Below are 9,985 nucleotides of genomic sequence, written 5' to 3' on the forward strand. Positions count from 1 at the left end.
GAACTTGAATGCGAGGTTAAAACTTCCAAAATAGTATCTGTAGCCTTCATTTTTTTTTTTTTTCTAAAGTCACTGGCATTGAAACGATGGGAGGCCTGTCTTTGACACGACACGGCAACAACACGACAAAGAAGACATAAAGCGACTCACAGTCATCGCTCTCGCTGCACATGAGTTGAACCTTGCCGCTCTCGTAGCCTATTGCGAGCACGGGGCAGCCAGGCTCGGCCAGGCAACCGCTATACCAGTGCAACCCTATCAACTTGGTGCCGGTCGAGGTATGCAGTATTGGTAGAGATATCTTGGACTGAAAATGACCAAGCAAGCGTGACAACCATGGTTTTAAAGGGAGGCTGAACTCTCGAAGCACATTCTGTCAAGTTCTTAAAAAGAACATGTACGTATGTCATAAAAAAATGAAAAAAGCCTTTCCCCGAAGGGGAAAAAAAACAGTTCACACAATATTGTTGAGTGCAGGGCCGAGAGAGAACGCTACTCCATACTTCTAGAAGATTCGCGTTTACTCTTACCACAAATGTTCGAAGCTCAGACATTCTAGAAGGCATGTTCCAGATACCAAGTGTAAAAGATAAGAAGGCCAGCATGGCCTTGCCGAGTCAGTCTCACCCTAGTTTGACACTCGAGCATTCTAGGCCGAATGTTCAAGATACCGAGTATAGTAGATAAGGAGCCCAGTGTGGCCTTGCCGAGTCGGAGACTCTCGCCCTAGCCAGCTGTCGTGCCAATGCCTCAATACTCGCTGTTGATTCCTCAACGTTCATTCTTTCTTTTGTTTCTGGCAGACGTTCGGCAATTAAACCTTCATCTTTAGTTTTACGTTTGTCTATCCTTGTTCATCCACGACAATATTTACGTCACGAGACACATTTAGAGTTGGGAGCGATTCAGAATGTTTGACAGGTCTACATGAAAAAAAAGCATCTTTCGGGATCGCTCCTAGAGGCACCAAACTCCCAAGAAAAATTCACAAAATGAATTTTTCTCATATAAGAAGGTTAATAAACGTCTTCATATAAAGAGATTATCAAATCTTTCATGTAAAAAAAGATGAGTGCAATAATCGCACGTTGCACGACTCATTCTAAGTGAGCAGTGATTCCAAAGCGTGCTTCTATTTTGGCACGTCAACACAAAACAGACGCACATATCGTGATACTCAAAATGAGTCTTGCAACCTAGATATTGCCATGCGCGTCTTCGAACAAGCGCACCCGTGGCCGAATGGTTATCGTGCTTGACTCCCACACAAAGGGGCCGGGGTTCGATTCCTGGAAGCAGACATACCTTTTTGTTATTTCTGTGAATCTCGCATTCTGGTGAATTTGAGAACCATATTGTTTGTTGAGGACCAAATGTTCTGCACACTGAGCAGTTGACACCGACTGTTCCAGAACCCACGCGTGAACATAAGAGGCTCAGCATGGCTAGCCGGAGTCAGTCCGCCCCAGCGCTCAATTCTGCTGTTCCGCCGACATCGATACCTGCGACGCTAACCTTGTTCTATTCTGTTTTGGGCACACGTTCGCGCAATTAAACGTTTACTTTCTCCAGTTATTTGCCACATCATCATTTGTCAGGCTTGACAATATTGCCCTAAAATTTTTTTTTTGTTTTTTCGGGGATGGTGTTTTTCTGACATACGTGCACTATCCAGGCACTTTAAAAAAAAAAAAACATTTTTCTGAGTTGCGTGTTTTTTTAAGGCACATGCACGGTCTTTCTATGTGTCCCATTGTGGGAGTAGGGGCAAGCAAAGCTGCGAGAGGTTGGTTTCAGTGTGATGCACGCAACTAACAACATCTACAAAAATTATAAAAAAAAAAAAAAAATTTAATTTGGAGTGCAGATATGTTTTGACATTATACTTACCACAGGATTCCCTCCTTGTTCGAACACATGGACTTCGCCATTCTGCAGTCCGAAAAGCAGAAACCTGCCATCGGCTGACCACTGTAAAAAACGAAAAGTAAAGATAAGAAGAAAGAAAGTGAAAAACACAGGCAAGCTAGTGAACTAGCTCTATGACGAAAAAACCCAAGACTCGGAACGGATAAAAAGAAGGAACCAATGCACACAGATACCGCCTCAAAACGCAGCTACCGATTTCATTTCACATTGTCATATTTACACGTCGCCAACTCTCCCCGAAATTTACAAACTCTTCGCAACAAGTTACTAACAAGGAACACTGCCTTGTTACAGCAACCGCCATCCCAATATTTTGCACATATTTCTTGCGACTCGGCTCCTGACACTGTTACCCTTGTCTGGGAATTCAGACCATGACGAGCTATGTCTACACTTCGTTTCATCTACAGTCAAAGCGCAGGTGACGCTACGAGCCCATGGCACCAATCCAACGGCGTCAAAAGTGCGACATCACGGCATTCGTCTCTTTTCTAAGTCTGCTCTTTTACCTGTTGAACCAACCAATCGCAGCGACTGCCCCTAGACTTGCACATTTAGCACATGTGTTTGTGATAGTACGTGTTTGGGCTTTCGACTGTGCTTAGACCCAAGAAGAAACAGACCATACGGTGGGTGGAGATGCTTTGAAAACATATTTTTACCAGTTTTGTTTTCTTCTACTTTTTAAATATTTTAAAGCAACATTAAAATATTTGTATCTTTTACTTTTTTAAGGGCCACATCGGTTCACATGTGGTGCAATTCTTAGCAAAAAAATGGTGCCTCAGCACTAGGTGCAGCAGTTTCATTCATGGCACACTATGGCACAGCATTTCTATGAGACCTCTTTCAAAAGCACAAATCAAAATGTCATCAACGTGCAGGCGTACAACAAAACTTGCTAACTTGCTTGTGATTTAAATTGCAATCTAAATCATCTAGATTTTAATTCTGCAGACTGATGAACGATATATAAATGTGACCATGTGAAATGGAATCAGTAGCTGCATTTTTAGACGGTCTGCGTGCTTGTCCGTATTTTTATCTGTTCCCAGTCTCAGGTTTTTCATTAAAGATATGAGGAAGATGGACCAAAATTATGATACCACATTACATCAGACATTAACAAGTATCTCAGAATATCTTTTCTCACCTCGACCAGGAAAAGATGAAGATTCTTTAGTTCTTTGCCCCAGATACGATTACCATCAACGGATCCGACAATCACGGCACCTGGAAAAGCAAGTTTCCATTAGAATAAGAGTTTCCATGAAAGATATGTTTGTCGTCCCTTGTCCCGAGTTGGTTTCATTCTTTCTGTATCAAGTCAACAAGAGTTTCTGTATACCAAAACAAACAACAGAGATAAAATGCTGGAATCTAGTAGAAGATGCTGATAGTTAGCTCCTCTAACTGATAACTTTACTGCTGCACTTAACCCCTTAATGGGGTTAAAGGGTTAGGTGCTAAAGTCTAAAGACATGCCCTTAACTGGGCATGTCTTTGGAGGTGCATCAATTTTGACCTTGAAATGGAGAGCGCGTCTAAAGAAGCGCTACTTTTTTCGGATGGTGACAGCGTGGCGAGGAACACGTGCCAATATTTGTCAGAGGTTGTTATAGGTGCTGCCATCTGTCAGACACAATACCAAACGCACGGAGGTCTATTTGAGTTTGCTCGCTGGCGAAATAACTTAATTGCTCTGGTAGAAAATGTGTGTACTTCTCGGTCTGGCTCATGGGTGCTAAATTTATACAGACGCTGAAATTGAGGCGTTACTTCAGCGAAGCTACGACAATGACTTGGACATGAGTACATGCTTGGCGACAGCAAAACCTCGGGATTATGCATAAGTCAAGCACGGCATAGTATTTTCTTCGAAACCCACTTACGAAAACATCCGTAAAAATTGTCAAATTGAACAGCATTCTTTGTACTTCAGCACAAGAAGCAGCAACATGTAAATTAAAAAGTTTAAATTGTTAGTCAAAAAATAATTTTTAAGCTTTCCGAGTGAAAAAAAAAAAAAAAGAAGAAATTTTCAAGGCATGGTCGCACAATTAATATTATGTTTTCTTAGGCTGTCATTTCAGCGGTGTACCACTCTACCTACGAGTTTCAATTGACAGCTCCAGTGTTACTAAAATAAACAAATAAAAATAAATGCCACACAAATACATATAAATAAACGCCACATCTTACCGTCGTCGTAAACAATGCAGATTTTCTGACCGTCCGCGCTCCATGCCATGCCTCTCACCACAGACTTATTTCTGTTGTTGATCATCTCTTCGTACCAAGATCCTAAAGGCATGCAAAAGATTGTGAATAAAGACAAGTTGTGCAGAAAACACCTGTTGGGAGATTTTGAATGAAACATACCTTTGTAAAGCATCCAAACAATAATGAGGCCATTCTGGTCGCTGGACGTCAGCTTTTGAAACTGAGAGTTCCAAGTCACAACCTGTACCACACCTGAAATAATTTAATGAGCATTAAAAAAAAAAAATTGCTTCATATTTCACAACTTTTATTTATTTATCAACGTGTGTAGGATGAATAATTCAAACATATTTATATTTCTTCTGCATAAGGTGTCATCATAGTAATGAAGTGAAATGAACTGCTTAAAAACTTTAAACAGTTGGTCAAAATAATGGTGCATTAAACTTCTCTAGAAAACTTTTGTCAAAACCACATAATTAGATGAGTGCTAAGAAACCTGAAACCAAGTAGAGCAGTTAAAAACAAGAATGTTTCGAAACATGATGTCAATGATTATAAATAAGCAATACAAGTGTGACGATAGGGTCGTTTCCTATGAAATACAAAATGCATTAATGCGCTATCATATGCATTAATACTCTATAGAATTTTCGCATCAAGATAATACCTCCGCACTGAGCGTATGTGAGTGATTTATTTGACTTACCGCCATGGCCTTCCAGAGTTTGATTCATGGACAGATTGCTGGGCGCAGCGAGTCCTCTAACTTTGCCATCTTTTTCTAGAAACGGCGACACGATCGAACAACGATTGATGTCAGGTTCTAACCGTATAACGAGCACAAAAACCACGAAAACAAATTGGTGAAGAAACAATAAAGAGGCGTGCCTGTTTCTAGCTTCAACACTTTGAGCAATCCGTTGTCTCCACCGCAAGCGATGTACCCGTGGTCCTTATTCCACGCAAGACACTGGATCCTCGTGTTGTTTGGAATGGCGATCTATACATAAGTGAAAAAGCGCGAATTAGCACGACGATTAGGTCAAAGCGCGACAGCTGTCGCGGAAGACGATAGAACTTGACCGCCGTTCCCATTGTAAACAGAAGCGTTTAGGAAGAAGTCATTCACCCGCGCGGGCTTGGGCGTGGGAAAAGAAGTTCAAAAGCGTCCTCTCACCTTCTTGCTCAAGTAAATGAACATGGTACTCTGACGACGAAGCGATCCAGTCCAAACTGTTCGAGACTTGGAGCGGAGTACCGAATCGAACAATCGTCGGATCAAAACATCGAAATTTGAACAACGATACAACTCAGGCTAGCTGCCATGGCGACGCTCAAGCGCTCGCTCAAGTTTACGCGCTACTCTCGGTCCCAGCGGCTCTAATAAAATATGTTTAGGTTTATTTTAAATATTAATTTAATCACAATTGTTTACGTAAATTATATAATTAAAAGTTATAATATATTGAATCTTATAAAAAAGAGTGAGCAGTTTGCGTAAAATTTGACATGTCGACTTGAACCCTGGGTTAGAGAGTCTACATACGGGCCTTTCTACTGCCGTCAGCAACGTGGTGTGAGTGCCGGATTTTGATGTGCCGCTAAAATAACGCAAATGATCAAATTTTAGCGTGTTTAGAAGCGTGTAAGGGGTGTCGACCGATTATTTTGGCTCATTTGGAGTGTTTTTATTTTCAGAGTTCCGGAACCACGCCCGGCGTGAAGATGGTCGCTCAAAAGAAACAGGTGACGCTAAACCTAACTTGCATTTTCTTTGGTTTGCCGGCGCTTGGGAAAACGTTGGAGCGTTTCTAAAAACGAAATAAAGAGCGGCTTTGATGTGCTAACGTATACAAAAGAAATGAGAAACACCTTTAAAGCGGGCAATGGATTGGCGACACCAATGTGCAACGCTGTGACTTGTGCAAACACGTTGTCACTTGTGCCTAGGTTCGCGGTAATTCGATTTTTTAAACTTTACCTGGCTGAATTAGTGGTTTCAGAGCTTTTTCTACAAGTAGCTCGTCGATCAGTTGGGTAATATTTCTCTTGACTTCTACAAGCACCTTATTTCGTTAACGGGTCCCCGCAACACCAGCACATGGACTACGCTAGCGTTCCCGCCGATGTTACAGCAGTCCGAGATACGTCAGACATCTGTTAGGGACTATTACTGATGTTGATGGGGTAAATCAAATTGCTACGATGAAGGCTTGTTTCTGATCGGTTATGTGAGCCACCACGTGAGGCTGGTGACACCATAATACGCGGCGTATCTGCACACACAAAGTAAAAAAAAAATATATAAATCTATATATATATACATATAGTGCATGGTTGAAGTATTCGCTAGAGAAGAGGGCTTTTTTTTTATATATATTGATTAATGTGAACACAGCGAATTGTGTTGATTGTGCCTCCTCTAGTTTTCTAGTTATATGAAATACAGCTGTCTTCTCCCAGAGGGTTCAATGTTTCTTGCTCTGTCTTTGCCAACAGAAAAAGGCTTTGGAGAGCATCAACTCTCGGCTAGCGCTGGTCATGAAGTCTGGCAAGTATGTCCTCGGCCACAAGCAGACTATCAAGACACTGCGACAGGGGAAGGCCAAGCTCATCATCATTGCCAACAACACCCCTCCTCTCAGGTACCCTGCCTTTCAGCTTACCGTGCTCTGTTACATCATGCATTGCAGGCCATTTTAACGCTGGTTGACATTGTGCAGAACTGGTCTGCAGGGTTTACAACTTCTGTACCTGACTTGTCCCTTCCACCACCTTGGGTTACTTTGAAAAGAAAGACTGAAAGCGAAACATTGTCGCAGTAACAATCGCCTTATGTTTTCTAGCATCTCATGACCAAAAAGGGGCTGTGCAATGAGTTTGGCACGTGTAGTAGATACTGCTTGCCAATAATCCTTGGATGTACATAACAAAGCATGCATCTCCACACAGTGGTAGTTGCAGAAAGAGCCGTAAACAAATGGCGTTCCCTCCAGTAAGTCGTGGCCACGGGCTGCGGTTTGCGAAGCATGAGGCTCGGGCTGAGTTCCTTGTTATTCGCCTATTCCCGCCGTTGCAGGATTTGGGCAGGGACCACTACCCTAATGTTCGTTAAATCATTGATCGTCATGAACTCAAGTGCATGTGTCGATTTCTTTAGCCACATTCAACTGCCATCCCCGAGAGGCGACCCCGTTGAACGCAGGTTCAACGGGGTCGCTTCTCGCGGATGGCAGTCGAACGGTTGGCGAAAGAGGGACAGAGAGAAATCTGCTTTTACCGTTTAAATTACACTGAGGTCACTGCACATGTGCAGAAACCAGATTTCTGTTAGGTAAAGCATCTGTGCATTCGCCATATCGTCTGCAGTGACATGACAGTGGACATTGGATGCACCAGATGAGACTGAATTTACTTGATTTCGGGAACAGACGGTCGTACAGAGTTTCCGGGGTGCCATTGCTGTTGTCACTGTTGGGGGGGGGGGGGGGGGAAGAGAGAAAGAAAGAGAGAGGGGGGAGGGAGGGGGAGGGCAAGGCAACTGTATAATCCATTTTATACTTGGGGTATAATGTTTTCAAAGCTGCTGGCATGAGTGTGTGGATTGGCCTTTTGGTTCTTTTTCACATGTTCTACCGCTAATGAGATGCTGGGTGAGGAGTCATACTTGTGCAAGCAGCATTGTGCATGGGGATGAGGGGCAACAGTGTATTTTATTTTATACTTGGGGTGTAATGTTGTCAAAGCTGCTGGCATGAGTGTGTGGATTGGCCTTTTGGTTCTTTTGCACATGTTCTTGTGCTAATGAGATGCTAGGTGCAGAGACATATTTGTGCAAGCAGCATTGTGCACTAAATATGAAACGAAGTATATTTCCCCAGATTTGTCGGTAAATCTGTAGTTGAAATAGTTGCTCAAAAACCCGGAATTCTTTTTGAGAGCTTCAAGATGACTTGGATATCTTGAGTTTGCAAATGTTCTTGACAGTCTGCGGAAAGCCTAGTCTGTCTCGCATTATCTTGTGGGTATTCAACTTAGAGAATTAAATTTTGGTATAAAATGACTAAAATTGGCAGCTTCAGGGAAAGTTGCTTGGGTCCTGCTTGTGTATCAGTTATTATGTTGGTGAATTGTCTTGTTGGTTCTTTGCAGGAAGAGTGAGATTGAGTATTACGCCATGCTCGCCAAGACTGGCGTTCACCACTACACGGGCAACAACATCGAGCTTGGTACCGCCTGCGGAAAGTACTACAGGGTCTGCTGTCTCAGCATCACCGACCCAGGTACGTCTTGCTCCTCCCCCCATCTCTTCTCATTGTCCGAATTCAGACTTTCTTCCAATCCGTATTTTGTGGCCCCCTCAAGTCTGGGTTACAATTGCGAGCAAATCTGTTTCGGGACTTGCCTTTGCCACACCTCTACGACTTTCCTTTTTTACAAGCATTCCTGGAAGGACCTCGAACTTCGTGCAAAGCTTACCTAGTATAGTTGGCCTATTGAGAAAATATTTTAGGATAAGTTTTCATTGCCTCGATTAGAACATCCCTAAACTGAACAATGTTTGGCACTAGGAAAAAGTGCTGCATCCAGCACCAGTGACTCTGCAGAGAAGTGGGGAATAGGGCTTTTGTGTGCAGAAGTTTTATGAGGTTCAGCCGTACCATAATATTCTAAAAGTGTTATGATTGAAAAGAAACAATAACTATAATTATCATTAGAACAAGAAATGCAGATAGCTAGCAATAATGTAAATGAATGCTGTAATCAATCTTTGCTTGGTTAGGGATACAAACCAAAAATAAAGAAATAATAGTTGGGTATGGGAGGGATGGCTGTTTGAAAAATTGTGTTCACTATAGTCGGTGACAGGTCAAGAAGGAAGTGGAAGCTCCCCCCACCCTTCTCCACCTCAGCGGAGCGAACAGTGGAGAGGAGGTCGCCTCCTCTTCAGCGTTCGCTCTACTTAGTCCGACCTACAGAATCGTCTTCTACCAGGGAAAAAACCGGTTCCCAGTTTCCTTCTTTCCATTCCCACTCGCCCACTTTTCCCCTCCTCTCCACACAGGAGCAAATCTCTGAACTACTCCCGGTAGAGAGGAGGAGGGTCACCTTCTTTTTCAAATGGAACGGAGGAATTGAGGGAGTTTCCCTCTTTCTGCTTGTTGGTCGGCCTTTAAGTACAAAGAGGGGGGAGGAGCTTCCACTACGTTCTTGACCTGTCACCAACTATAGCCAACTCGTAGAGCTCACTGACAGTGTTGTTGACACCCATGTCTTTGGTTTGCAGGTGATTCGGACATCATTAGAAGTATGCCTTCCGAGCAGTGATGTGGACCTCCGATTGTAATAAATATAAAGACCCAGCCCGCCTTTTCTATTTTTATTAGCATCAATCATCGTTGGCAGGAAGTATTGCCAGTGATGGAAGTAGTGTACCAACTTGTACCATGAATGAAAGTCCTCTACATCTTGCACAAAAGCGCCACTTTTGCTAAGAATTGTGCCACACCTGTGCTGAGGTAGGCTTAAAGGGAAGCAGAAGCGGTTCTGTATTTGAGGAAAAACATTTAAATCATCTCCATTTGGCCTTCAAAATATCGAGACTATATTTCAGTTTCGTGCACGGAGGCTGCTGAAAATAGTTTTCAAAATGCTGCTGAACTCCCTCCTTCCCTGAGCGTGATGTCATATCCAGAATATCTGTTCTCCCACATCTTCAGTGCCTATAAAAGCCATGCACACACTGTTGCGATTTTCGAAAAGGTCAGAAAAAGATGTGACTGGTGTCGGTGCTGGGAAATGTACCTGGCAAACTTGCAATTACATGCGC

General features: G+C 42.9%; 2 protein-coding genes across 2 annotated transcripts in view; one reads left to right on the forward strand and one right to left on the reverse strand.

The window, feature by feature from the left end:
• Nucleotides 1-5,499, reverse strand: part of LOC8024178 (WD repeat-containing protein 35) — a 43,597-nt gene extending 38,098 nt beyond the window's left edge. The window contains exons 1-8 of the mRNA XM_040502261.2: nt 5,333-5,499; nt 5,044-5,155; nt 4,862-4,936; nt 4,312-4,404; nt 4,132-4,233; nt 3,083-3,162; nt 1,891-1,971; nt 151-307 (exon numbers count right to left, since the gene is read on the reverse strand). Of these exons, the coding sequence (XP_040358195.1) occupies nt 151-307; nt 1,891-1,971; nt 3,083-3,162; nt 4,132-4,233; nt 4,312-4,404; nt 4,862-4,936; nt 5,044-5,155; nt 5,333-5,356 (724 nt within the window). The 5' untranslated portion in view covers nt 5,357-5,499. The remainder of the gene's footprint in view (nt 1-150; nt 308-1,890; nt 1,972-3,082; nt 3,163-4,131; nt 4,234-4,311; nt 4,405-4,861; nt 4,937-5,043; nt 5,156-5,332) is intronic.
• A 186-nt stretch (nt 5,500-5,685) lies between these two features.
• On the forward strand, nt 5,686-9,521 carry LOC115308712 (60S ribosomal protein L30). Its single transcript, XM_029966758.4, has 5 exons — nt 5,686-5,731; nt 5,854-5,901; nt 6,655-6,800; nt 8,308-8,438; nt 9,443-9,521. Exons 2-5 carry the CDS (start codon nt 5,881-5,883, stop codon nt 9,481-9,483), a joined length of 339 nt encoding a protein of 112 aa, XP_029822618.1. The 5' UTR covers nt 5,686-5,731; nt 5,854-5,880; the 3' UTR covers nt 9,484-9,521.
• Nucleotides 9,522-9,985: the final 464 nt, after the last annotated feature.

Source organism: Ixodes scapularis, unplaced genomic scaffold, assembly GCF_016920785.2.
Source record: "Ixodes scapularis isolate PalLabHiFi unplaced genomic scaffold, ASM1692078v2 PGA_scaffold7__128_contigs__length_106722199, whole genome shotgun sequence".
Taxonomy (NCBI): domain Eukaryota; kingdom Metazoa; phylum Arthropoda; class Arachnida; order Ixodida; family Ixodidae; genus Ixodes; species Ixodes scapularis.

Coding starts and splice junctions, on each gene's coding strand:
- LOC115308712 (XM_029966758.4), top strand. CDS start 5,881: ATGGTCGCTCAAAAGAAACAG. Junction 5,902..6,654: donor TGGTCGCTCAAAAGAAACAG/GTGACGCTAAAC, acceptor CTTTGCCAACAG/AAAAAGGCTTTGGAGAGCAT. Junction 6,801..8,307: donor AACAACACCCCTCCTCTCAG/GTACCCTGCCTT, acceptor GGTTCTTTGCAG/GAAGAGTGAGATTGAGTATT.